A 27,101-nucleotide genomic window follows, 5' to 3' on the forward strand; every position below is an offset into this window, starting at 1 on the left:
GAAGATGCGCCTCGTTTGATGATAGATTATGTGTCCCATCCAGTAGTTGACATGTCTCACTAGAAACCATAGCCAGCCCCGATCCGGGCTTGGAGGTTAATCTGCAGCGTCAGCCGGATCGGCGTCGGGCTATCGGGACGAACGCGGCCGGCCAACGGCGCCGGAACCCCAAACGTGGGGGGTCGGCATTTCGGGAAGAGTATTTACCCGAGCAACCAATCAAGCAACACAATGCCCATCCCTAAACGTCTCACAAGCTCCTGCCGCACTCTTACAGCACAGTGCCCCTCCAAGCTAATTCTGCCCCGCCATCCGATCAGAAGCATCACCATGTCCTGGAACCGGCCTCAGCTGAGGAGCGGCACCGATCTGCAGCTGCAGTCGGCTTTCAATGACGGACAATGGGCCAACGCCATCCGTCTCGCGGAGCAGCGATTCCGGACCTTCAAGGATCCTTATTTTGAGGTTTGCTCTCACCTCACCGCCGAATGTGAACCCTAAAATAGAACTAACCACATCATTCAGGCTGTGAAAATATGCGCAGAAAGTCAGTTGGACTCACCGTTGGAGAAGGCATCGCCCTTCATTGCTATCCGCAAGCTGGTTCAGGATCCGACTGCCGTGAGAGATCCTGACACTTTGGAGTTGCTTGAGTGGGCTTCAGAGGAGTTTATTGAGGACCGAGACTTTTCCGAGACCTTTGGCCCCCTGAAGCTGCGCTACGTCAAAGCCAAGCCCAAGGACAAAAATGGTGGTACGAGATGCTTGGAGTCATGTCTGCTACACTGGGATCTGGTCAGCGCGCAGCAAGTGAGTTCATCTCTGTCCTGAGCCCATGAAGGATTGAAGATGCTGATGCAGGCAAACAGATTGCAGCAGTGCTCGACAAGTCATTCCCTCAAGAAAGGAGCTTCCTTTTCTGGAACATCGCCATTACGCATCTGCTAGCAGTGAGTTCTTGATACCCTCTAAACGCCAAGAAGCACGCTAATTCTGTGTGAGACCAATGAGCAATGTCCAGCTGGAAAGAAGCAGCTCTATGGCATGCTCGCTCTGAAGCAAATGCAGCGTGCCGCGCAATTCGCAGAACAGGTAAGATTGGTGGCAGTAATTCATGATGGCGGCTAATCTAGCTGATAGAGCGGTGCCGAGAAGAACGGCGAAGTCTCCGACCGAGCCATCAAGACGGAAGAAGAGATCCTTCTCTTCTACCGCATTCTCGAGGCTCATGCTTCTACGGCTGAATGGGAGGCGGCTCTGAAGGGCCCAACCCTCAACCCTGTCTACCAATTCAGGAAAGGACGCAAAGACTTGTTTTTACAAGCAATAGAAGTTCTCGAGCGGAAGGGACAGTGGAAAACTGTCTACGACCTATGCAAGGACTGCCTGTCAACGACAGACGAAAACCAGAAATTGAGCCTCCTCGCCTGTGACTATGCGGTGTGGAAGAAATTCCTCAATGCTGCTGGCCAGATAGGACAGACCCAAGAGTAAGTTGGACACCTTTGATTGATGACAACTTTGGCTGATGGTAGCAGGGCTTCGACCGAGGTTTCCGAACTCATTAACCGCTTCCTGACTCAAGAGGGTGTACGATCCATCTATAAGCGCAACGTCCGTCTGGCCAAGGTTGAAGCAGCTTTTCTCTTCCCCAAGAGCACGCAGTCTAGCTCTGATGCCGCATCGAATGAATTCGAGGAATTGCGCCAATACATTGAGGTTGAGTGCGAATCGCCCGCCTGTTTCGACGACGTCAGGGGCTTTGTCGAGCGGTTGCCACCACAGGAGATCAAAGCACTGGCATACGAATTCCTCATTGGATTGTCAGAAGAGTCTCAGGACTCCGCGAGATCAGCATCTGTGAAGGCGCTTGCGTACAAGCTGCAGTACCTCGGACTATCTTCACCCAAGACCCTCGTTCGTGTCCCGAATGAGGATGTAAAGAAACCAAATGATTGGAAGTGTATAACTTGCAACACCACCAACAAGTCATCTACCTGCACCACCTGCGTCAAAAAACTCCTGGAATCGACCTTGACTTTGTACTCCTCTCTCCTCAACTCTACTGAAATAGGCCACCTCGATTGTGTCCCGGAACTTGCTATCCTTGCAGCATCATGCTGTGTGAGGCTGAGCGGCGCGCACGAGCGTGGTATCGACAACCCTACCTCTCTTTCGAAGAACGGTAGACCTGACCGCTTGCTTCAAGCTGCCCTCATCATCGAAGACCAGCTCACCAGAACACCAAAGCACACCCGACTCACGTTGGTCCTGGTGCGCATCTATCTTGTACTTGGATGTGCTTCTCGTGCTCGCGAAGTGTGGGATACCGCAGACGTGAAGCGTACTATTATTGATTCGCTTGGCCCCTACTTCTTTGACCGTCTGGCAACCATTGCGCCCACTTTAATTCTACCGCCAAATAGACCTGAAAGAGGGCTGATGCAGGGACTGAAATCCCACTACCGGGCGTCTCTCAAGCTGAGAATGCCTAGAAGGCTGGCTGATGCTTTCGAGGCCGAGAGCTACACTGCCATTCTCGATATCCCTAGCTACACCGAGCGGCTGAGGTCAAGCTGCACCCTGGTGATGGGATATGTGGAGGAGTCTCAAGCTGCTCGAGCGCTGGATATCCGCAGCGACTCGATCTTTGAAGAACCGGCGGTTGGTAAGTCATGACTAGGCTAACTTGGTTCCCTACGTCGATCCCTCGTGCTGACTATTATTCGTAGAGGAAGTCACCGACAACTCTGTGCTGAACGAAGTCATCGACTACGGATCTGTGCCTAACTTCGAAGCTGCCTCGGGCCGCCCGATATACGACGTCCTGCGGCTAGGCCCTGATCCATCGGTATGTCCCCTTCTACTGTACTAGGTACCATTTCTAACGTCTCATCCAGAACCTGCGTTCCCACTTAACCCTCGCCGCAGAAAAGTTCTTTGAGGTTATGACCTTCAAGCCCGCATCGTCTTACAAAGTGGCCAACGTTGCGCAGACGACCGCTGCAGAACTGGCCTTCGTCCTGGAATCCCTTCAGAGGTTGGGCAACACCTTCAGCAGATTCCTCCACACTCGCGGAAAGAATCTCACTCAACAGGAGGAAACCTACTACGAAGTCGTTTCACTTCTGATCACCCTGATTCCCCTCTCCGTCTCCGCCAGTCGCAGCCCACCACCTCCCGAGCTTCTGGCAAGCATTGTGTCCGCGATCAAGTCTGGCCTGGAGGTTCTTCGCGCGCAAGCGCTATCGACGCCAGCTGATGCAGAAGGGTCCAAGACACTAATGATGCTGGGTTCACTCCACGGTCTGTCGATTCTTCGCGACGCTGCCGCCGCCGTGAAGCTAGCGACGTCTTACATAGTGACTTTCAATGACCGTGAGAAGGAGAGGGACCGTTCCGGGCAGAGTAACGTGCCCAAGGACGTGATGGCGCAAGTCAAGGCTCTCGAGAATGCGGCTAGCATTGCCTTCACGGAAGGCAAGGCACGGGTGGCTCTCCTGAAGCAGGAAAGCAACACGCTGAATGCGAAACTGGGCTCTTGGACGTTTGAGACGGATTCTGGGGACGACTTGTCAAAACAGATACGCGAGGTGGCAGGTTCTCACGTTGGTGTTTGGTCACAGCGGGTGACCGACAGCTGGCGGACGAACGTGAAGGGTTGGGAATCGGTGCGATGGGAGTAGACGGCTCATTGCATTCATGATGTAGCCTATACCAACTCAATATTTTGTTTCAAGTTACCTAGAGTAGGAGGCTGTCACTCATAAGCTCGGGAGCCCAAAAATAGAAAACCGTCATGTCGCACATCAAATGATTATTACGCCGAGTATGCCCTTTTTCGTACCTGCCATCCCAAAACTCCACGCAATGCTAAAGGGGCCACGCAAGCGGCCCGGGCCTCCCGGTAGCGCGGAAGCATATTCGTCTGATCGCTCCCGTGGTTGGGTGAACGCAACGCCTTCAATGCCTCCAGCGAACGGCTTAGTACACTCGATAAGCCTGTCGCTCAGTTGTACCCTGACTGACTTCCTCTCCTCTTGTGTTGGTTCTTACGCTGGAACTCTTCCTGCTCCTCGCGCAGGGTCATCCAGACCCAGAACCAGCATAACATCTCGAGGAAGGCAAAGGTCAAGAACACACGGTTCTTGAGGCCGTCACCGCCCCAAGTCGAAGGTGTATAGCGCGGATTATTCGACTGGACGGAGGGATGGGCGAAGCGACTGCCGCCTTTCGAGGTTCCGCCATAAAGGGGGGATGAAGGGCCGAAGAGGAAGGTGTAGAGGACAAAACCGAAGGACATGACCATACGAGTTGGTGCTATGATTGGGTTGTGAGAAACTGCCTCGAACTACCAGCATAAGAAGGAAAAGCACGTTGCTTACCCTGTGTTCCCCAGTGGTAGATCAACCAGACTTCTTCGGGCATGCTGAGGGTAACGAGGTCGCTGATGCCCAGTATCCCAAGCACGGCGGCGAGGAAAGCGAGGGCGGGAGACCTGTTTTCGAAGCTTCGCGCATGGGGCTAAAGAGGAAATGTTAGCGCTCGGCCTTGTTACGAATGGACCATGAAGTGAAGCTTTGGAGACTTGCCATGCCCATCGACTCGCCCAGCACGTACACCATCGCCTGGTCTGCGATGGTCGCCGGGTTCGTCAGAAAGAAGTATGCGAGGGTGACATGGAAGAGGGAGAGGGAGGTAATGATTGTTTTCGCTGATATGATCGCCATGATTACGGTTCCTTGCGATGCGCTGTATTCATTAAGGTGAGGGAACTGAAGCAAGCTCGTTGAGAAAGAGAGGGGGGGACAATTGACGTCGCAGTCGTAGGCGCAGTCGCGTCGGACAAGAAAAGAAATGGACCACCAGTCCAGCGCATGTCTTATCAGCAAGCAAACGAAGCGAAGTACCTAGGTAACCCTGTGGCTGCGAGGCTTATCGATCTGGAGCTTCTCATTCGTCTCATCAATTGAGACGGGGCGAGGCTTCAGCGCCGTTCAGCGGTCTTCTAGTGGACCTCCTCCCTGCTAGCGCTGTCGTTCTTTCCAGCAGCTCGCTGAGCTAAACCTGCTTAAGCTGAAGGTGCAGCTTTGGTGGGGGGTGGGGTCCGTTCCTGATTGTGTCCTATGCTGGCCTGGGGGTTGAGGTGGGATGAAAGGTCCTGCAAACCATCGGGGGATTTTGTTCACTTGACCAAACGTCCCGGAGCTAGGTAACAAACCCCACCAACACTCTTCCCACCCGACTGCGATCCTCGAATCCATCACGGCCAAGATGGCAGCCGACACAGTCATGCCGCTCGAGAAAGCGAGGCACATCAAATACTGGCAACGCTGCCACAAGACCTTCCTCCCGCACCAGTATACGTCGTCCGACAGCACGCGCATAGCTCTCAGCTTCTTCATCCTCGCCGCCCTCGACATACTCTCCCCCTCCGAGCCGACCAAGGATGCCCCCCATCTCCTCACATCCGCCGACCGAGCTGCCGCGCGCAAGTTCGTTCTGGGTCTCTACCACCCCGGCGGCGGCTTCTGCGGCTCTCCGAACCATGCTCTGCCAAGCGACTTATACGCCGGCTGGGACTTTGAAAAGGCAACGCCTAAAACGAGGAATGCGAGCTCGGCGAACCTGGCCTCGACATACTTTGCGCTGTTGATCTTGGCCATTGTCGCGGACGGGCCAGAGGAAGCCAAGAGCGCCTTTGCGGGCGTGGATCGCGTTGCGACGTTGCGGTGGTTGAGGCGGCTGCAGAGGACCGATGGCAGCTTTGGCGAGCTCGTGCTGGACGACGGGGCCATTGCTGGCGGGAGGGACATGCGGCTATGCTTTCTGGCCGCCACGATACGGTGGGCTCTACGGGGCGATGCCAAGGAGGGAGACGAGGACTGGGTGGAGGACATTGACGTGGATGGCCTCGTTCGGCACATCCGCCAAGGACAGACCTATGACGGTGGAGTCGCTGAGAGCTCCCATGCAAACGAGTCTCATGGTACGCTCCTGCTACAATGGTGATGATGCTGAATACGTGAAGCTGATATGAGGTTTGAAGCTGGCTACGCATGGTGCGCCGTCAGCGCGCTGGTCCTCCTCGATCGACCCCCAGACCAGAGTGGAACTCCACACGACAGCCAGATACTTCAGCAAGGCGTCCCTGATGCGTCCCTGTTGGTCAAGTTCCTGGTGTACCGCCAGTTCGAATACCTCGAGAAAGAAGACGACTCGGACGATCCCGACCATGCCAACTTTGCGCTGCCCGCGTCGTTGAGCGAGCTGACATTGGATCCAAACCTGCGCTTCGTTGGGTTCAATGGAAGGTGTAACAAGGTCGCGGACACATGCTATTGCTGGTGGGTAGGAGGGACACTACAGGTACAAGGAATATAGATTGTCGACTGCCAAGGGCCACGGTTTGCTGACGTTTTTAAGATGCTTGGTCACACCGATCTCATTGACGCCGAGCCGTCACGACGCTTCATCACCAAAAAAACACAGCATCTCATCGGTGGGTTCTCTAAGTATCCTGGAGGCCCGCCAGACATTTTCCACGGATTCCTTGGCCTAGCTGCACTCGCCATCATGGGAGACGCAGACCTAAAGCCATTCGATGCGTCCGTATGCGCGACAGACGCGACTATGCGTAATATCATATTTGCGAGAAACGGGCTCATCGAGACTACCAAGGCCACCAAGAAGACCTGAACTTGATAGACGCTATATCTCGGCGTAATGTGATCTACTTGCGCGCATTCGCTGACGGGAGGCTGGGAACTAAGGCAAAGCACAATGACAGAATAACAGCGAGGTTTAGGCATGATTATAGAGAAATACATCAAGCGTTGACTCGAGGTTTTATCTTCACTGCAAAAGAAATATCAACACCCTTTGTTTGGTACAAGGTATCCTCTAAGTATAGTACAAGTCGCCAAAAGGGGAATATACAGAAAAGAAAAGAAAAACACTATGAAAGCTTTTGCCTGGACTCGTTCCTTGGAGCGTGTTTGATCAAACTCGCAGTAAACATTGTATTTGAGGAGAAAAAGGTGGCCATCCTCCTTGATGGACGGCAGAAAGGGTAGTTGGTGTTGATCATGTCGGGACAGGGGCGGCTGATGCTTTTGGCGTTACCGGAGGAGCATCTTCCTCCTTCTCCTCCGCCTGCTCTGCTAGTGCCTCTGTCTCGCTGTCTTCAATAATTTGCTCCTCGATGCGCTCTCCTGGCCCCCCAACAACGGGGCTGAAAGCGTCAACCTCCTCGATTTCTTCTTCCGCTTCTTCGCCTTCTTCCTCTTCCTGGATGGGAGCTTCGCCCGACCGTCGTCCGAGTCCAGAAGCACTTGCACTGCGTGAATGGTTGGAACTTGTGCTTCGCGAGCTGCCGCCCCCTCCTCCGCCACCGCCTGCGCTGCCACCTCCGCCAAAGGCCAGCATCGGACCCTTGAAGATGTTCCGCTTTCGCTTGGCAAATTGGATGCCCCCTCCCAGGGCAAAGGGATTAGGCGAGCCTGGAGCCTGCATTCCTGACGTTACCGGTGGGGGAGGCATGCCCTCATTGAATAGAGCAAGGGGAGCCGGGGGACCTGGCCCTCGAACTAGACGGATATTCGACGGGAAGGCGGTCGCGGTGGGAGTCGCTGGAAGAACTTTGACAGAGTGATGAGGCGACTGCCCGCGCTGGAGAGTGTTCTTGGACATGGAAGTCGAGACCGATCCGTTTGAGCTTGTTGATGAAGCTTTGGAATGAGAGTGATGATGATGAGGCATCGAACGAATGGACGAGACCGATGAAGAAGTGGACTTTCGGCCCCTCAACCCTGCCGAAGAGCGCCGCATCGTAGTTCGTGGGGTCATGGGAGACGGCGACAGCGATTGTCGCTTGTAAGATGTTGTGATCCGGGACGGTACCCGCGTGGGGACAGAGCCTGCACCAGAGGCCGGACTGCTGAAGCCTCCAGATCCTCCGTGACTTGGCAGTGCCTTGTTGGCATGGCCATTAGCCACTACGCCACGAGGCAATCCGGCCTTTCCTTGAGGTACGCCAGCATCCGTTGTCGGGTACTTGCTCGTCTGCGGCCGAGGACTCGTGTCCTTGGAGTGTTTACTGCTGCTGCCGGCAACACTGCCGTTTTTATCGACCAGGTTAGGCGTTGAGTGACTCCCTCTCTTATTCGCGTGCCGTCCCCTACGGGTGTTCTCGAAGAACCAGTGTGTCCAGTTCTTCCAATGCGCAATGATGGCCTGTGAGGGCTTCTTGCGAACCTTTTGTTGTTGTTCAGGTGGTCGCTCTGGCGTCCCGTTAGCCGCCAAAGCTTCCGAAGTGGTCACTAGATGAAGGGTCGAACCCCGAGATCGTGCGCTGCGGATCACGCCCTCCTTAGGGGGCGGAACCGGGCGACGATGTCTAGACGTACTGGCAGACCGGATTGAGTCCTTATCGATTGGTGGAGGTGGTTCCTCTGTATCGGGACTTCCGTTTTCCTTGCTGTGCTCGGGCAGGCCGGGCAAGTCCCCCAAGTCGGCGTAATGCGCGCTTCTTCTCTCTGACCGGCCTCTTGTCCGTGGTGTGATAGGGCCGTCTTCAAGTCTGATGAAGCGGTTTGTCAGCCCGCCGTCCTCATCGACCTCTTGCAACACAGGCGCAATCCGCTCGAGTCTGCTGGATGCGGCGGACAGACGGCGCAAGCTCCTATTCTCGGCCTCTCTTTCCCGCCGTTTCCTCTCTCGTCTCTTGACTTTCCGCTGCTCCTTTTCAATGAGCAGCGTCCACCAGCCAGCCAAAGCGTCACAGCGCTGCGCAAGCACGCTTTCGATGACGGAGTCAATATCGACACCCGCTCCCCGCATGCGCTGAAGAGTCTCCTTCTCTAGATGCGTTGAAAAAGGCGGAGGCCTTTGCAGTTTTAGGATCGCTTGTTGTGCTGGGGAATGTTCGGCAAGGAAAGGATTGGTGAGGATGTCGGGGAGGGAGGGTCGGAGTAGGGGTCGCTTAGAGAGCAAAGACTTGAGTAACGGAATGGCGGCAGTTGGGAGATGGTCGGGGAACTTCGGTTCCTCGCTGAGGATCTTTGTACGTGTAACGTTGTCGTCGTCATCGTCGAACGGTAGCTCTCCGCATAGTAGGGCATATAGGATAACGCCAAGACTCCAGACATCGACCTTTTCTCCAGCGTACTTTTCGCCTTTCAGCATTTCGGGTGCCGAGTAGCATATTGTGCCGCAGAATGTCTGCAAATAGTTCGCTTTCCCCTCGTATTCTCTCGTGAAACCAAAATCTACAAGCTTGACGTTTTCGTGCTTGTCGAACAGGATGTTTTCCAGCTTGAGGTCGCGGTGGACACATGATTGTTGATGTACGTATGCGACAGCGCCAACGAGTTGGGCAAAAATCTTCTGGACTTTGTGGACGGGAAGAGGGCCATGTTCGAGGAGGTAGTTGTAAAGCTCGTCGCCTATCGAGTCTTTGTCAATTATCGTTTCTGTATCAGCAATAAAACGATAAAGCCTACCAGCACAGTATTCCAACACCAGCCACACCAGATTCTCCGTGACTATGACCTCGTACAACCTGGCAATATGTGGATGGACGAATTGTCGATGGTGATGTATTTCGCGTGCGAGATTCGAGTCGCCTTTATTTGCGGATTTGAGGACGACCTATACCCCAGTCAATGAGTATAACCAGCCCAGACTCGACAGTATTGTCCCAGCACGCATGTCGGCCGTTGCCTACCTTGGAGCCATTGGTGAGCTTGTGGGAGGCCAAGTAAACCTTGCCAAAGGAACCCTTTCCGATGAGACGACCGAGAGTGTAGTTGCCGACGGAGCTGAGGTCTTTGTTGGAGAACTCGCTGGAAGCAGCAGAGGTTAGCCTAGGATTCACACCGGAGCGGGCGGATAGTGGAACTCACTCGAGGAGCTCCTGGTACGAGCGAGCAAGCTGTCATAGTAGTATTAGCCAAATGGCCGACTTGGTGGAACACGACGCAGGGCGATTGGGAGGACTGCGAAACAAAAAGATGGGTGGCATGATGGATAGTGGTATTTTTTGGGCGACGCACCTTGGCCTTGCGACCCAGGGCCTCAGCGTTTCCTCTGTTGGCCTGCATCCCTCCGCAAGGCGATGACCAGGCACGTCAAAGCCGACCGAAGCGAAGCCGGGCAAAGTGGGCGGACGGGCTCAGGCGAGACTCGACAGACTTATGGAATGGGGGTTTGGGTCCAGGCAAGCGTGAGGAGGTTTAGGATCGACTTTCGGGAGCCCACGGTGGCGCGCAAAGAGTGCAAGCTGCATCTAGAAGGGACAAGATGGGCGGAACGGATCGAATGGGCCTGCGAGGAGTCGAGTGCGCGTGGGAAAGATCGGTGGAAGGGATCACGGGGTAGCAATTGAAGCTGTTGGTGAGCGCAAGTTGAGGTTGGTAGCTCCAGGATCGTGGAATGCAATGGCTGGGGAAGTTTGCTGGGTTCACAAACGGCCCCTGTCTGCAAAGGTAGTGTACTACCGCAGGCGGTGCTCATCAATCGGTTGCTGGATTGCTGCTAAGGAGCGTTAGGTATGGCGAGGCAAGGCGAGCGAGAAGTGAGGACGGGGAACGAAACAGACCAGGTACCTGGGGGAGGTACCCCCATTTCAGCGCTCCAATCCAACTGCGTCCCAGAGAGGCAAGGAGCAGCGGCCAAGTGGGTCGCCCAGCGGTGGACACACGACCAAAGGCACATCACCTCGAGTACCTAGATATCTAGGTACCTTGATACATACTAAGGAATCCTGGGTAGGCACCTCAAGACGAGGAAAGAGTTGCAACAATTACATAAATGATAAGGTAAAATCCTGGTGGGGTGCAGACTGGAACTCGATGTCCACTGAGTTTGCCCAAGATTGGCAGATCCGGGGAAAGAGCGGGCGGACCTGTTCCCTCAGCGGCGTGGAATTCTGCAAAGGTAAGGAATATCTAGCACTGCCAACTGCCATTGAACTCCCCAGATTGGACACTCCCGTCTACGCACCCCCGTATCTCGTTCTTGACTGGGCTTTAGTCATTGGTTTACAGTGCCTCGGACCGCCTGGATTAACCATTAAAGACAGCTGTGCTCAGCGTCATTACCTAGGTACAAGAAGGATAGTATTTGGCCGTTTGCAAATAAGAGATGGTCACGTTGGCCACATCTTAGAACGTTTCGTTTCAGTCGCTTTGCACAGATTGCAACAAGAGCTTTGATACTGGCGGTAGAGGCTGGTTAAGGTAGACTAAGTACCTAAGATGGGCGGCTCATAATTAGGTAGGTACCTAAAACCAGGCACATCGCTTGCTACCACTAATGATATTCTTCACCATTGGGAGCCTGACGCGGGAGAAACAGCACCTCAGCTAGACGGCAGCCGTGCAGTCAAGTGGATTGCGAGCACTCCAGTATCCAAATGTGTGTAAGCATCACTATCCCCAAGTCTACCTCGTTTGTCTGAGACGCTCGCTGAGACTGCACTGATGAGGCTCTCTCCCCCCACCGCCATCTCATTGGATCGAGGGACCAACCTGGAAAGCTTGGATCATCTCCCGCCCCTGCGGGAACATGGGGGTGGCTGACGGGGAACAGTCCGTGCTCGTGGCTGGAGCCAATGACGGGAGCTTGGGATGGAATGACCTCATTCTCAGACCTCGCACCTCAGCCTGCACTCTGCAGATATCTGACTCTTATCACTCATATCGCTCACTTTATCGCACTTCCCGTCACCGTGATTGAGGCTTGAGCTCCCAGGCTTACCTTACCAGGTCGATCTCCGCCCACTTCGTTCCGACACCGCTCCGTTTGCGGTTGCACCATAGCCAAGTCTCCGGGAAACTCTCGCGCCCGCCGCCGGCCATTGATGATTTGTAGCGGCGACCAATCTCTCCAATTGAGACCTACATCCTTTGATCAATGCTTGTGAGCCGTCAAAAGCAGCCAGATTTTCTATAGGCTTGAAGCTCCGCCACCACCATGCGTGTCTCTCAGCTCATGACCTTGAGCTCTGTGCTCTCCCTTGCCGCCGCCTCTCGCATCCAGCAGCCCATCGGCGTCGAATCTTCCCCGCCAACGCCTCACTCACCCTCATCCGCCGCTCCTTCCTGGCGCGACGACCTCATCTCTTTACATCGATCCCTCATTGAGATCCCCTCCATCTCAGGCAATGAGAGCGCCGCCGGGAAGTTCTTGGTCGATTATCTGACCGGCCGCGGCTATGTCTCCTCTCTGCAATTCCTGCCACCGCGCAACAACAACACGGAAGAGACCCCGAGGTTCAATGTCCTGGCCTGGAAGACGAACCAACGCCAGCCCACACCTCGCGTTGTAGTCACTTCGCACTACGATGTTGTGCCGCCTCATATTCCTTACGGCATATCCGATGACAAAATCACTCCCGACACTCGTATTAGTGGAAGAGGAAGCGTTGACGCCAAGGCTAGTGTTGCGGCTCAGATCATTGCTCTCGAGGACCTGTTCGAGGCCGGCAAAGTCAACCCCGAAGATGCCATGCTCTTATTTGTCATTGGTGAGGAGGACACTGGCGATGGAATGCGTTTCTTTTCCGATTCCCTCCAGGCAGCCGACCCGCCGGTGCAATTTGAATCCGTCATCTTCGGAGAGCCTACAGAGAACAAGCTCGCTTGCGGTCACAAGGGCGGTGTCTTTTGCGATATCTCGGCCAAGGGCGTCGCTGGACACTCTGGCTACCCATGGCTCGGCAAGTCGGCCAACGAAATCATGATCAAGGCCCTCGCCAAGATTATCACGACAGATCTCGGAAGCACTGACAAGTGGGGCAACACCACCGTCAATGTTGGCCAGTTCAACGGCGGCGTTGCTCAGAATGTCATTCCTGCCTCTGCTCTGGCAAGGATCGCGGTTCGGGTTGCCATTGGCCCCGAAAAGGACGGCGGCAACATTGTCAAACAGAGAATCCAGAAGATTCTCGACGAAACCGATGCCGAGTCCCTCGAGTTGACCTGCACCCACGGATATGGCGTGGTGGAGGCCAACTGTGACGTTGATGGTGAGACCCATGCACTTTAATCAAGCAACCTGTGCAGTTTGAATAGTTACTGACGACTCATCATCCAGGATTTGACACCCTTGTGGCCAACTATGGAACTGACATTCCTAACCTCAAGGGCTCGCACACTCGCTACCTGTATGGACCAGGCACGATTTTGGTTGCACATGGCCGCAACGAAAACATCACCGTTGCTGAGCTTGAGGAATCCGTGGGAGGTTACCAAAAGTTGATCCTGCATGCTCTCAAGGACTCTGCTTAGTATCATGCGACAATCTTGAAGCAGTGTCCTGCTAATACGCTATATCCCCTATAGACAAAATTCAATTTTGAACATATATCAGGCTCCAGCTCCAGCTCCAGTCTCTAACGCAAAACAAATATCATCATCATCTACGCTTGAAAGGAGAGATTCCCATCACTGGGCGACCACTTGCGCCCATCTCTCGGGCATGATGTGACGGAAATCAAATTGACCCTCGTCGTTCTTGACAACAGCACCCTTCTCCGTAACAACAGCATCGATCAGGTCGTGCGGAGTAACATCAAAAGCAGGGTTCCAGACGTTAATGCGCTGGTCCGCCGTCGCCACACGCGCTGTACGAGCGATATCGACGTTGCCATCAGCCTGGACGATAGCACCGGAAATCTGCGTGAGCTCCTCCCCCTTGCGTTCCTCGATCTTGATGCCGGCGCCGGTCTGGGTCTCGAGGTCGATACTGGTGGTGGGAGCCGCAACAATGAACTTGACGCCGTGATGCTTGGCCAAGACGGCGAGCTGGTAGGTTCCAATCTTGTTGGCAGTGTCACCGTTGCGAACGACACGGTCGGCACCTACAATGACAGCGGCAATGTTCATCTTGTCCTTTTGCAAGTTGAACAGCGCGGCAGCCATGGAGTCTGTGATGAGAGTGCTGGGGATCTTTTCGTAAACAAGCTCAAAGGCGGTCAGCCTGCTACCCTGGTTGTAGGGTCTTGTCTCGGTGCAGTAGGCGTGCTTTAGAAGGTTGTTGGACCAAAGTGTTCTGATGATACCGAGGGCGGTTCCGTGACCAGATGTTGCCAGAGAGCCAGTGTTGCAGTGAGTGAGGACAGATACTTTGGCATCAGGTGAAGCACCAGCGACCTCTCTCAACCATTGCGCTCCATGGTCACCAATAGACAGGTTGGTCTGAAGGTCTTTTTGCAGAATCTTCTCGGCTTCCTCAATGTATGCAGCAATGACTGTCTTGGAATCATCCTGAGGCGCGCTCCTAACGCGAGCCTTTAGTTGGTTGATAGCATTGGTCAAGTCGACAGCAGTCGGTCTGCTTTCCTTGAGGTAATCCAAACGCGAGTCGATGTAAGTGACGGCATCTTGGGATGAAGAGGCGGTGCAGCTGCCGTTGTGTAGCTCGACAGCGTGGGCGAGGGCGGCGACGATAGCAATGGCGGGGGCACCACGAACTCTCATCGACTTGATGCAGTCAAAGGCCTCCTCGCTGGTGGACACCTCATCGTAGTGGAATTCATGAGGCAGTCTCAGTTGGTCCAGGACTTCGAGACGACCCCGAGTGTACTTGACGGCTTGGAGTCCAGACATGGCGAAAACAGAGAAATTACGATGATGCTGTTGGAGAAAGAAGTAAAGCTCAAGTCTTTTACTTCAAGAAATATAGGGCACTTTATCGCTTCCTGATCCAAGGCAGAGGAGGGGCATTTCTCCCCAAAGCAAAACCAAAAAAGATTCTGCCGTGCCCCTCCATTGACGTTCAGCAAGCAGCGTCATCTTGGGCCAATCATTCCAGCACTGGGTAGCACACCGCTCTCGGGGAATCATCGGAGGCAGAGCTAAGTCAAACCACCCACTTTTGGCCTACCCCCCCTTTTAGCCCACCCCAACAACATAGTCTCAAAATATTAGTATTAACTATAATTAATTAATTAACTACCTTCTACTACTATAATAATATAATCAAAATTATTATTAAATAATTTAACCCCTATAGGTTAATTAGGACTAACTAAACAGTTATTAAAATCCTCTTAAGCTTTTTATATATCTTAAATACTTATAAACTTAGTATTTAAGTTTATTAAAATATTTTTTTTTCTAAGCTTTATATACTTAACTCTTACTTTTAAAAATCGAATTTAGTACTAAGATATAGCTAAGTAATAAGCTTACTTATTAAATACTTTTTTTATTTTTTTAAATAATAATTATTAAATAATACTATTTAAACTAAGCTCTATAAATAGCTTTAAATAATTACTAAGCTTACTAACTTTTTTAAAAATTAACTAGTTAATAATAAAAGTTATTAATACTTAGTTAAATAGTTTATTAATATTATTAATTATTTACTTAGCTTCTATACCCTTTTTAAATAATATAACTTATATAAATAAGATTATTAAGTTAAGAAGTAGCTTAGTTATATTAAGTAGCTATAATCTAATTACTTTTTACTTACTTTATATATTTAATAATATTAAACTAGTTAAATAAGTAAATTAATAATAGCTTAAAAAGTACTACTTTTTAATAATAATAAAATTATTTACTATATTCTCTTTACTAAGCTCCTTTTTATAATAAAATTTAAAAAGTTTAAAAATAATTATATTTAATAGCTAGAGGATATAAAAAGTATATAGTAATAAAAATAATAAGTAAACGTTATTTTTATAATATTCTTATATAAATTCTATTATTATATAACTCCTATACCTATTTAATATTAATAATTAAAACTAGTTTAGCTTACTAAACCCCTTAATAAAGAGGGTCTTAGTTTATAATAAAAATACTTTTTTTAATTAATAAAAAGTAGTTTCGTTAGTTATCTAATTATTATTTATTATTATAAATTTCTAATTATAATAAAAATTAAATTAAAAAAAAAACTACTATTATTATACTAACTTTCTTTTATAAATAACTAGTAATTTAATAAATTTATTATTAATAAAATATATTTAATAATTATTATTTAAATACGTAAACTAAGCTCTTTTTTTATATTACTATAGCCTTTATTATACTTAAAACTAGCTTATTAGCTCCCTTATCTTTTATTATATTAGTCTTATTTATATTATACTTATTAACTTATTTAATACTACTAATCTCTAATATATTAAATAATTTAAACTATAATTTAATTATATTAATAATAGCTTTATTAATATAATATAAATTTATTAAATAACTTCTCTAAACCTTTATTAATAAATTCTTTTTAATAAAAACGTTAATCTATCTCTTTTTAAATAGTTTAATATCCCCTTAAAATATTAGAATTTATTTAGTAAATTCTTTAACTTATTAATAAATTAGTATAATACTTAGGGTATATTAAATTTAAACTTATTAAATTAGCTAATCTTTTTATTATAAAAAAAGCTTTTAAAGGTTTATAAATACCCTTATCCTTATTTAGTAACCTTTTTTATAATTCCGAAATATTAACTTAAAAACCTTAAATATAATCGAGGCTCTTTTAAAAAAAGACCGTTTTTAATAGTTTTAAGAGCTTATTAAACCTTATTTTTAATATATAATATTATTAATTATAAATTAATAAATATATAAAAAAGAAATTTATTTAGACGATTTTTATAATTATTATATTAAATTAAAAATTATAAATAGGGTTTTTAATTAGTAGCTAGGAAGGAAATTGGGGTAGGCCAAAAGGGGGGGTGGGCTAAAAGTGGGTGGTTTGACTTACCTTTGTACCTACCTACCTTACATTGTCGAGGTTCCTAGGTACCCCTAGGCCGGGGCCGACTAGGGGATCCCGCCGTTGGCTGGCGCATTTCGCCAGCTCCCATCCTCCCGTCCAGTGCTCCAAGGCTCCAATTCCAACAAACGGGACCGAACCCCTTTGATGTTCCAGCTCCAAGCTCGCTGAATCGCGCCCAGCGTCTCCACCGAAGCTAGAACCTCACCGAGGCGAGTTGTACACCTTGCATTCGACCGGCACCCACCCGCCGCGCAATTTAGTAAATGAAGCTGCGACGGACCATGTAATTTAAAAGTCCAAATTGGAGGAGCCGTTCAAGATGGAGCGGCCTTTTTCAACCTCCAAAGTCACAGGTAAGCTCTACGCGTCTCATGATCCCGTTGTTCTCTCGTTGGCCTACTAGTCGTACCTTGACTGCGCTTCCCCCCAACTGACCAAGCATGCTATTCGCAGTCGAGTACTTCGATCCCCACGACGTTTACAAGCTCGTCACCCCGGGCCTCATTCCACGACTGCCCCTTCGAAATCTCCATTGGCAGTCGCATGCTGGACCTTTGCGCTCGATCGATACCCTCCACGTAGAGCTCACGCCCGCTGGCGGAGACCCAGCTGCCCCAATCTCGCCAACCATCTCCCCTTCGCTCCGCCGGTCAGTAAGCGCCGGCGCAAAGGACGATGGCTTCCAAACGCAGTCTATCGGAGGCAAAAGCACGTCTTCAGATATTTCCGATACCCCAACGATAGCGGCGCGACAGCCTGGCAAGGAACGGCGCCACCAAATACCCGGCCTGAGGCGGACCCCTTACCTCAAAGTCCTGCTCGTTCGATGCGACGACAGCGATACCTACAAGTCCCAAACAAGGGCAGAAATCAGAGAATGGATCAAGAAGAATACACCGCCTTCGCAGTCTACCCGGAAGCTGAACACACAAGAGAACCATGATGCATTTGAGTTCCTGATTATTCATGTCGTAATACCCAACACTTTTGCGGCAAATCAACCTAGGGTCAGCGGAAAGGGCCTCGATGCTGCCGAGAAAGCAAGATCGTCAAGATGGGGCTCCGGATCCTCCACATTATTGGAGAAGCTTCGGTCCGACTTCAACAGCTCTAGCAAGGGCGCGATCGATCGTGTGGCCCAGATCCGTATCGGCATCAACGACGTTCCATACGATGTACTGCCTCGAGTTGTTCCTGCCACGCCAACCGGTTATACCGAGTCGCGTCAGGATGCCGAAAACGCATGGGATGACCTCGTTGGCAAATTCAAGGAGCTGATTCTATCATCCTTTGACATGAGGGTGTCACAGTACGAGGAAGACATCAAGGAGAAGGATGCTCAGCGGGCTCTACCGGGTTGGAACTTCTGTACCTTCTTCATACTCAAGGAGGGTCTTGCGCGTGGGTTCGAGAGTGTCGGTCTTGTAGAGGATGCCTTAGTTGGCTACGACGAGCTCAGTGTCGGTCTCGACACAGTCATCCAAGAACAGGCCACCTCCGGAGATCCCCAGACCCATGGGGGCTCTCTGTTGAGTCACACGCAAGACCTCGTGAAGCGAGCTGAAGCTGCCGTTGCCGCACTGGGTGCTGAGGACGGCTCTCTAGAGGATGACCAGCCTGTTGATCTACAGGCCACGGATGCCTCCAAAACCGACAAGTTCGACGATATCCCTATTAGCGCCACAAAGAAGCCGTACCGCGAAATGATAGTAGCCAATAATGTGTCAGTCTTTGACTTTCGCTGCTACATCTTTGCGAGACAGATATCGCTGCTGCTCCGCCTTGGCAACGCCTGGTCAACTAGGGAAGATCTCCTGGCAAAGCTTAGAGAGCAACAAGAGTCTGTCCTTCACGGCGTTGCACCGCAAGCGCCGCCCCCAAAGCAGACAGATGAAGCCGAAAATCTGTCCATGTTGGCTGAGATCTGCCGAAGGACCCTAGAATTCGTACCGGCTGTCTCGCAAGTCATGAGAGCCGACATCTTGGCTGCGCTGAAGAACAAGCTTACCGAGGAAGATTCCCCAATTCTCAACCCCGTCCTGGCGGAGGCTATTGATAATCTTGTTGCATCATTCGCATTCTCCGTCGCGCAGCAGATTCTTGCTCAAACGTCGAGCAAAGCACTGCCCATCCCCCCATCGAGTTTGACTCCCTCCGACGGCCATGAGCCAAAGTCATCAATTCCAGAGTTGAAAACCATGCTACACCCGGCTCGAAACTCGTCTTTGCGTGTGGGAACGGGTTCCAATACAAGTACCAGACCACCGCCCAGTCCTGGAGTGTTTCCCGGGGGAACAGGCCCCAACCTTGATGACAATACAGCACCCAACGCCCAATTTCTCAAAGCTGGCCTAGAGGAACTCGCTGCGCGTCGGGCAGAGCTCTATGCTCTGTCTAGGAACGTCCTCCAAGGCAGCGGAAAGAAACGAGGCTGGGATATTGGATGGACATCTGCGCCGGTACTAGGGGAAATGGATGGCAACGACTTTGAAGACGTTGATCTCGACGGGGATGATCACAAGTCTCAGACAGACAACCCGGATCCGCTCTGTATAGGGCTGGCTGGTATCGAGAACGGTCTTCTCCACACTGCCCTCGACAATCGGGACGACTTCTATCGCCTGTACGAAACACTCACGGACAAGGCCTTGCGTCATTACACCGTGGCCAACCACACTCATGCAGTCAAGACAAGCATGGCCGATCTCGCCGTGCTCAAGTATCACCTTGGCGAGTACGGCCCGGCCGCTTCTTACTTCTACATGACCACTCCATTTTTCGGGGAGAACAGCTGGAGCCTATTGGAGCTTTCCATGCTTGTCATGTACTCTCGATGTCTGAAAGAGCTTCAGCGTAAGGATGAATTTGTTCGTGTGGGACTGAAGCTCTTGACGAAGGCAGCAGCCGCAGAAAATGAGAGGCTTCAACAGAAGAAGCCCTCGCTTGTAGCTCACTCGGAGGTTCAGTACCCCGAGAAAAGTGCCATCGCTGGCTTTCTCGATGAGGTATTGAGTGTAGCTAAGACCCTTTCCAACGAGGTCAGGGTGCCTCTGGGGCATCTCTTCACCCAAGTCGAAGTTGTCGGGCATCCAGCCTACCACACCGGCAAAGATTGCTTCTCTCTCACCATTAAACTAAGAAGCTTGCTCATAGATGACCTAAGCCTGGAGAAGGCCGCCATACGCTTGTCCAGGACGTCATCCGGGGGGACAAAGGAGGTTTGGTTACACACTTCCGAAGCGAACATTCTCAAGCCAGGGATCAACGAGTTGCGGCTTACCAGCACTGTAAGTAGTATGCTGACGATAAGAGAGAAGCTGAACTAACAGATGCTAGACAAATGTCGCCGGTCACTACAGGATTGACCGGGCAGATTTGATTTGCAACAAAGTTGACTTACACTGGGAGCGGGATGTTAACCAAACACCCAGCAAGACGGCGCAGATCTTCCGTCTTCCCGACCTGGAACTCTATCGCCCCACTGGCGGTTTGAGTTGTCGCTTAACGGCGGCAAGAGACATTCAATTGGACAAGAACAATTCACTTGATTTGGAACTCTTGACGGGATGGAACACTATCAAGTCCTGTGAGCTTTCGGTCAAGCCATCGACTGGCGGCCTTCGAATCATTTCAACCGAAGCAACGTTTCTTGGACCTACACTAGAATACGAGAAGCCTTTGGAGGCCGGACTTTTCCGCTTCGGAAGCATCTCCGCGTCGTCCGCCATCAAAATGCGTTTCCCGTACACCATCGAGCAAGATGTTCCGAGCATATCGGCTAGAGTCGAAATAACGTACACTACAGACGAGGGCACTTTCACATACTCCAATGTGTTCTCAGTCCCAGTGGCACTCGCCTTGGGCGTCAATGTACAGGACGTTTTCAAGCACAACGCCTTATTCTCCCGCTTCAGCGTCTCAACAGCCTCGTTGAGCCCACTCAGAGTGTTCAAAACACATCTGATCGACTCAGATGTCTTTTCTGCCCATTCTGCAGCTCCACCAAACAAGTCCATCATGGTGTTTCCGAAGCAGCCTGCCAGTTTGCTTTACAAGATCACACGCAAAGCTTCAGGCAACACCACACCCAAGACCCAGCGGACCCTGTATCTTAAGCTTCATTACAGCGTTGTCTTGGATGAGATTATTGCCCTTGTTGAAGATTCCCTGTCAAAGTACATCGAAGAATCTCCTCTTTCCTCCTTCTCAGGCCTTTTGATCAACCGCGTACTGGCAGAGGTGCGGTCTAGCCTTTCGGCTTATGACTTGGAGCGAGCTGCTCTCCTCGGCGAGGTTTCTACGGCCTTCGTATCGCCTTTACTAACAGGGAATATCTTCAGAGGTCTGGGCACAGTCCCGGGCGGCAAAGAAGACACCTCTAAAGCTCTTCAAGCATTCCTTGTTTCCTGGCAGTCAACGTATCCAAAGTTAACCATCAAAGGAATCGAGTCTATCAGTCGATCAATCCTCATCCCTGTCGACGTCCCCTCCATTCCCGTTTTCCACTCGGTCGACATTCAGCTTCCGCCACCCGACGAACAAATAGCAGGTTCGACCCTGGCCGTCAACCAGTTGCTGTCTGCTAATCTACGTTTGCGCTGGACTCGCATCTGGGACACGGCTGTCAGTGATGGCAAAGGCATCAATAGGGACTACGAGTTCAGCTTTGATGTGACTGGTCCAGGTGACACATGGCTCATCGGCGGCCGGAAGCGCGGCAACTTCAAGAGTCTGGGAGTAGACAAGTCGGACGCCAAGTTTGGAGAATCCGAGTTGCATGTTCCCGTGCTCATCGTCCCGCTGCGCGAAGGACGGCTGCCCTACCCCAATGTGGAGATTCGCGAGGTCAAGAAGGAGGAGAATGACGAGACAGCTGGTCATCATGAGATCGATTACCAAAACATTGGCGAGACAGTACGGGTCGTTGCTGACTTGCAGCGGGTGACCCTAAGTCTAGATGCTAGCGGACCCAGTGGTGGTCCATTGGTTCTCGAGAGCGAGCGGCGCGAGTTCCATCATCGGATCTTACTGTGATGATGCGATAGATGTCTTTCTCCAGCCATTTACCTGGCTGTGTATGATAGATAATGAAGAATACAACGTGAATAAGTCGAAGCCAATTCGCATTGGATTCCATGAATAGTGAGCTGAGATAATGTTTATGGCCGTGCCGGCAAGCGCGCTGCCGCTCTTCTCGGGGTTGCCGTTCTCCCCCTACCAGCTTGCGACAACTTCACGTTGCCCGACGAATCCATGTGACTGCCCGCTCGTTCCACTTTGAGGCTCCGCGATGGCTACCAAGCCAATACGTGTTTGCAAGCGACCAACATATCCACTTCGAGCCCAGGACAGGAAGGTGCTTGAGCTGTGCCTCAGTCCTCGTGACCAGCTGGGCGTTGCTCCCCGCTGCGCCGTAAAGTAGTCAACTAACAAGGCCTCATTCGTCACCACGGAAGTGGCCGGCACTTTATTCACTGTGTCAATGCACCTGGGCGACTGGAAGATCCAGTTATAAATATCGGCTACGACAGCTCCTCTAGAGAGAAAATACATGTATTCAACTTGAGTCTACAACAAATCAAAACAATAATCACCTGGCGCCAAGAAAAGACGATTTGTGCCAGCGCATCACTCGAAGACTGTTAATCGATTGTCCTCTGCTCAGAACCGAATCATATCAAGACTGCCTTCCGCCTACACTTACTCTGAACGAAACTCCCGCTACCAGGATCGAGAGCTGTCTACAAACCATTTTCTCTGAAGCACACGCGTTCAGATCAACATGTCTGATCAACTCATCAAAACCGACAGTCAAACGCCGCTTATAAAGCACCAAACTTCCGAGTCTATGCCAATATCAACGTCGAAGAAGAGATCACTCTATCAACGCATGCAAGACCGAAACCGAGTTGAGATTTCAGAGGAGGAATTGCAAAAGTACACGGGAATGAGCAAGGCGGGTCTGCAGGATTGGGCCAAGGATCGCCCGGGGGTTGGAGCAAAGACACCCGCTAACATGGGGAAGAAATTTGAGTCTTGGGAATCTATGCGTGTCACTACAGGGATTATGTGACGTTAGTGATGTGCATTGGTTGGGTTTGAGAATATAGTAACTGAGTTGCATCTTTTGATGATAGTCAACCCAAAACACTAAGCGAAGACGTAACAAATAGTATGAAATTCGTTGTAAAGTCAACGGCTGGAACACATGTTTTGAGATGGGCTTATGATGCTCCTGGTGCCGAGTATGTGGCAAAAGATTCTCAGACCACATAAACACCCATATTGAAATTCTGATTCATCTCCCCAACGAGTAGGGTACGACAATGGCACAAAGACCCTCTGGTATCATGATCTACCTAGAGTCATTCTAGACCCACAAAGTACTCAGGACCTTTCAACCCAACGACAGGGCGTCGTCAGAATTGATTTAGCATATTGATATTTTCGATATCTTCCTCGAAGGTCACAGAGTTGCTATTCTTGCATCATATTCAAGCACTGTGGGTGTGGTGTAATGCCTATCTGATTTCCAAAGAGAGAGGTTAAATGCGCATCAAATAGGCTTCGATGAGTTTGCATGTAAGAAGTGAGTATTTGCTTGACCAGGCCATCCCATATTGCTTTTTTAATATCCGCAAAAGCTGCTTAGTTTCTTAATTTTGTTCCCCCAGTAGCTTTAACTGCTGACCCTCGAGCGAGTTGCAGTGTGGTCTCATCACTGACCCCGGGTCCGAGCAAATTTATCTCAGACCACCCCTTCAGACGATACCAGGTGAGGCACGTCGGACGGACGACGCAACTATTCTGCCGTATTGCTTGAAGACCCGAACGCCGGGACGGCAAGTGGACTCCACGCCATCCCCCACTTTCCGTGCCGGAATTCGATACCACGTCGGCAGTGGGTTTGAGGGGCGGGAGCGGGGGATCGACACGAGCCGGGGCAAGCGACCATCGTGGTTCTGGGCTGAATAATACGAGGTTCATATGTGTTACAACTTGAGAAGGTTCCAAATGATGCTGTCAAACATTTCAAAATTGAGTACTGCTAGTATTTACATAAAGTCCGCTTATCAGATTGCGAATCTGCCTGGAACCACACCCTTCCCCATTCAAGCTCAGCCCTCATGGCCGCAAACCAGAGTCTCGCGGGCAAGATTGCCGTGGTTTCCGGTAGTTGCAGTGGTATTGGGCATGCAATAGCGAAGGAGCTCAGCGCTCGAGGAGCCCACGCCGTAATCAACTACCCAAACGCCTCCCTAGCAAATGAAGCGGCCGCAGCAGTGGCGGCACTTTCCACCCCAGGAATCGCGATCGAAGCCAACATTAGCACTGTGGACGGACCGAGGAAGTTGATAGAAGGTGCAGTTGAGGCTTATGGTCACATTGACATTCTTGTCAATAACGCCGCAATTGCCATCAATTTGCCATTTGAGGAACAAACGCTCGATCACTGGGATTATTTGGTCAATCTCAACGGTCGTGGAACATTTCTCTTGACGCAGCAGGCTCTGCCATACCTTACCCGCGGAAGTGGACGCATCGTCAACATTTGTTCCATTAGCTCCCGCGCTGCCCCTCCTCTACAAACTATTTACGCCGGGACCAAGGGGATGGTGGATTCTTTCACCCGGGTTTGGGCAAAAGAGCTTCCCCCAAAATATGGGTGCACCGTCAATGCTGTGTCCCCTGGCCCTACTGCGACGCACGGGTTCTTGAGTGCCGGAGAGGAAGCCATGAAGGTCCTAGGGCCTACAATTGAAGCAACGCCGGCGGCGAAAAGGCTAGGCAAGCCAGAAGAAATAGCGGATGCTGTGGCGTTTCTTTGCGAAGAACGATCCCGATGGGTCAATGGAGAACACATGTTCGTCAATGGGGGGCTATACATGGACTGAAAGTGACGAGGTTGTCGGAAAAGCCATAGAAAATTGTCACGTTAACCTAAGGCATATATGTTGAAACAAAGCGAACAAGTCTCTAGTTCCCTCTTGCCTTCGTCCTTCCAAGTATCGCCCGAGTATCTACCCACAGCGACGAAGGATGTTGCGGGCACTGAATGAAGCGCTTACTACAGTAGCCTATTCGCCGACCTCCCGATCTGGGTGCCAGTGCAGGAACTGCCTGGAAAACTTCCACTTCCATGTTGCCTGTCGCATTCGATTTCCAAAAAAGTAAAAGGGTATGGTTGACAAGAACACAGCCGCCGATATACCCGCTAAGGTTCCAAATACGGAGAGATATCCTGACTCTTGGACCCAAACATTCACGTAAAAGCTGAGAAGAAATCCAAAAACGGCTACTGGAACATCAGCTACATGAACCCAAAGAAACGCCCCCTCGAGGGTCGTAACTCACACAAATATGCCATAGGCACATCTCAGGAATTGGCTTACCTTTGAAGAAAGACTGCGTTACTATAACCTCACCGGCTATGGGCCGATAAGAATCAAGAATATACACAAGAGCCACGTTGTTTGACTGAACAGTGGTGAAGTTTACTATCCAAGTTAGCTTGTGACGCCCCAATATCCCTTCCATAACATATGCGTGTCTAAAGAGACCGAGAGGAAGGCGGATAAACGTACCAAGGCCGATACCAATAGTGGGACAAATCCAATGTAATTTCTTCTCGAAGCCTGCCCCGTATAAGATGCATGATAATGGACCCGTGATCAAGCTGATTATCATTGCAGGTAGCCGCATTTCGGGGATCCTGGTTCCGCCACTCCGAATCGTCAGTTTGTCTGCCATCCAATCTGTGAAGTGTCCCCCGCAGAAGATGGCTAGGAAGGAGCCAAATATCGTAGAGAGATACGTTAAACCGGATTGCCAGGTATGAAAACCGTAGACCGTCGAGAAAGCATTCGAGAAGTTCGCGGATATCACAACGATCATGCCAGTGGTGATTGCGTTGATTAAGGTCGCCCAGAATACGGCTGGCAAAGTAATGGCGACAAGAGGACGGAACATCAGAGCCAGTAGAGGTTCGCTGGTGTAAGTCCCCGAGAAGACTGTCATAGTCGCCAAATAGGTCTTCCACGTCGATGGAGATGACGTGTGCGAAGAAGAAGGAGGGTTCTCAAGACACTGAGAAGACGGCTTGGTGGATTCGTGTCTGGATGGTACCACCTCTAGCTCCGTTGCATATCGCCTTCGATAGTGTGTTTCGGGGAAGGTGAACAGTACTAGAACCGTACAAGTTCCGACGAAGGCAGAAAATACCCAGAATATCATCCTCCAGCTGTAAGTTTGTGTGATCAGGCCCGAAAACACCACGCCCACACCCACACCCGCAGATAAGGAACATGTGTAGATACTAATGCAGATTGTCAGAATCGATTCATCCTAATTAAGGCGCTCCTGGGATGTAAGCAAAGAAGGATAGACTGACACCATGGCACGCCCGCGTTGGTGCAAGAAGAACAAGTCAGTGATTGTCAAGGGTGCGACGATTTCTGCAGCAGCACAAGCAAAGCCGAGAAAGAGCCTGCCAACAAGTGCACTGCCAAAAGAAGCCGCTGCGCCACTCCATATACAACTTGCCGTAAGTAAAAGGTAGGACGCGATGTAAACGGGCCTTCTGCCGTATTTGATTGCCAGAGGCACCCAAATAAGATTGCCCGCACCAATCATGAGTGAACACCCGGTTTGAAGGTATGATGCTTTAGCAATTTTGTTTGGCACAGTGTCAGGCCCAGGGCCGAAGAATTCGAGAGTGATCAACTCTAGGGCAACAGCAGGCCCGACAATGACGGCATGGGCGAAGAAAATTCCAAAGCATGTCAGCGAAAAAATGTAGTATTTGCGTGTTGGTGACCTGGTACGTTATGATTCAGCGCAAGTCTCCCTCAATTCGTGGTATTCGTAGCAATTGGGAATGAATCAACACTCACCAGTTTAAAGGATCGTTGGGGTCATTTGAGGGCGTGGGTACCAGAATGATTTCATTGGTTTCATTGTGGCGAAGCTGAACTGTTCCCAGCGTTTGTTCTTTCAACTTAGTGTCCACATCTTCTTGCAGCCGAATCTCCTGAACAGGCAAGATTGACATCGTGTTACTTTTGCAAAGAATACCACGATAGTCGAGAGCAGAAACGAAGTGAGATGGATGATATGATCACGGGTGAGGAGAAGGGGTCTCAAGAGCGTCCCGGGCTCGCCCAAATGGCTCATATTTAAAGACAGACACTACGATGGCCGAACCCTGGGAGGTATTGGGTTGCAAATTTTCCAAAAAAAGTTGTATAGAGGCCCCGGGACCACCATGAGGTTTCATTGAGAAAGCATGAGGAGTGTCGGGATGTCCTGCTGAAATGCGGGGGTGGGGCCTCGGGGCGTGA

At 50.6% G+C, this 27,101-nt stretch overlaps 10 protein-coding genes across 10 annotated transcripts; 6 read left to right on the forward strand and 4 right to left on the reverse strand.

Annotated features, from left to right (window-relative positions):
* Positions 1-330: 330 nt before the first annotated feature.
* CTAM01_13395 (N-acetyltransferase B complex non catalytic subunit) lies at positions 331-3,686 on the forward strand (the record flags this gene model as incomplete). The annotated part of the gene is made up of 8 exons (XM_060529399.1): positions 331-465; positions 526-810; positions 870-950; positions 1,003-1,092; positions 1,141-1,490; positions 1,539-2,668; positions 2,733-2,851; positions 2,901-3,686. 8 exons carry the CDS (start codon positions 331-333, stop codon positions 3,684-3,686), a joined length of 2,976 nt encoding a protein of 991 aa, XP_060376044.1.
* A 323-nt stretch (positions 3,687-4,009) lies between these two features.
* CTAM01_13396 (uncharacterized protein) lies at positions 4,010-4,730 on the reverse strand (the record flags this gene model as incomplete). Its single annotated transcript, XM_060529400.1, has 3 exons — positions 4,010-4,320; positions 4,386-4,524; positions 4,617-4,730. 3 exons carry the CDS (start codon positions 4,728-4,730, stop codon positions 4,010-4,012), a joined length of 564 nt encoding a protein of 187 aa, XP_060376045.1.
* Positions 4,731-5,274: 544 nt separating this feature from the next.
* CTAM01_13397 (prenyltransferase and squalene oxidase) lies at positions 5,275-6,699 on the forward strand (the record flags this gene model as incomplete). The annotated part of the gene is made up of 3 exons (XM_060529401.1): positions 5,275-5,989; positions 6,050-6,351; positions 6,427-6,699. 3 exons carry the CDS (start codon positions 5,275-5,277, stop codon positions 6,697-6,699), a joined length of 1,290 nt encoding a protein of 429 aa, XP_060376046.1.
* A 387-nt stretch (positions 6,700-7,086) lies between these two features.
* CTAM01_13398 (uncharacterized protein) lies at positions 7,087-10,103 on the reverse strand (the record flags this gene model as incomplete). The annotated part of the gene is made up of 4 exons (XM_060529402.1): positions 7,087-9,651; positions 9,728-9,845; positions 9,906-9,934; positions 10,056-10,103. The coding sequence occupies 4 exons, from the start codon at positions 10,101-10,103 to the stop codon at positions 7,087-7,089; spliced, it is 2,760 nt and encodes a 919-aa protein (XP_060376047.1).
* Positions 10,104-11,976: 1,873 nt separating this feature from the next.
* On the forward strand, positions 11,977-13,292 carry CTAM01_13399 (uncharacterized protein; the record flags this gene model as incomplete). Its single annotated transcript, XM_060529403.1, has 2 exons — positions 11,977-13,030; positions 13,099-13,292. 2 exons carry the CDS (start codon positions 11,977-11,979, stop codon positions 13,290-13,292), a joined length of 1,248 nt encoding a protein of 415 aa, XP_060376048.1.
* Positions 13,293-13,448: 156 nt separating this feature from the next.
* Positions 13,449-14,612, reverse strand: CTAM01_13400 (S-methyl-5-thioribose-1-phosphate isomerase; the record flags this gene model as incomplete). Its single annotated transcript, XM_060529404.1, has 1 exon — positions 13,449-14,612. One exon carries the CDS (start codon positions 14,610-14,612, stop codon positions 13,449-13,451), a length of 1,164 nt encoding a protein of 387 aa, XP_060376049.1.
* Positions 14,613-17,080: 2,468 nt separating this feature from the next.
* Positions 17,081-21,795, forward strand: CTAM01_13401 (uncharacterized protein; the record flags this gene model as incomplete). The annotated part of the gene is made up of 3 exons (XM_060529405.1): positions 17,081-17,114; positions 17,215-20,048; positions 20,098-21,795. The coding sequence occupies 3 exons, from the start codon at positions 17,081-17,083 to the stop codon at positions 21,793-21,795; spliced, it is 4,566 nt and encodes a 1,521-aa protein (XP_060376050.1).
* Positions 21,796-22,543: 748 nt separating this feature from the next.
* On the forward strand, positions 22,544-22,834 carry CTAM01_13402 (uncharacterized protein; the record flags this gene model as incomplete). The annotated part of the gene is made up of 1 exon (XM_060529406.1): positions 22,544-22,834. The coding sequence occupies one exon, from the start codon at positions 22,544-22,546 to the stop codon at positions 22,832-22,834; it is 291 nt and encodes a 96-aa protein (XP_060376051.1).
* Positions 22,835-23,888: 1,054 nt separating this feature from the next.
* CTAM01_13403 (3-oxoacyl-(acyl-carrier protein) reductase) lies at positions 23,889-24,656 on the forward strand (the record flags this gene model as incomplete). Its single annotated transcript, XM_060529407.1, has 1 exon — positions 23,889-24,656. One exon carries the CDS (start codon positions 23,889-23,891, stop codon positions 24,654-24,656), a length of 768 nt encoding a protein of 255 aa, XP_060376052.1.
* A 183-nt stretch (positions 24,657-24,839) lies between these two features.
* CTAM01_13404 (uncharacterized protein) lies at positions 24,840-26,812 on the reverse strand (the record flags this gene model as incomplete). Its single annotated transcript, XM_060529408.1, has 5 exons — positions 24,840-25,057; positions 25,155-25,259; positions 25,347-26,077; positions 26,153-26,578; positions 26,655-26,812. 5 exons carry the CDS (start codon positions 26,810-26,812, stop codon positions 24,840-24,842), a joined length of 1,638 nt encoding a protein of 545 aa, XP_060376053.1.
* Positions 26,813-27,101: the final 289 nt, after the last annotated feature.

The sequence above is a fragment of the Colletotrichum tamarilloi genome, assembly GCF_030869305.1.
Source record: "Colletotrichum tamarilloi strain Tom-12 chromosome Unknown Scaffold_94.1, whole genome shotgun sequence".
Lineage (NCBI taxonomy): Eukaryota > Fungi > Ascomycota > Sordariomycetes > Glomerellales > Glomerellaceae > Colletotrichum > Colletotrichum tamarilloi.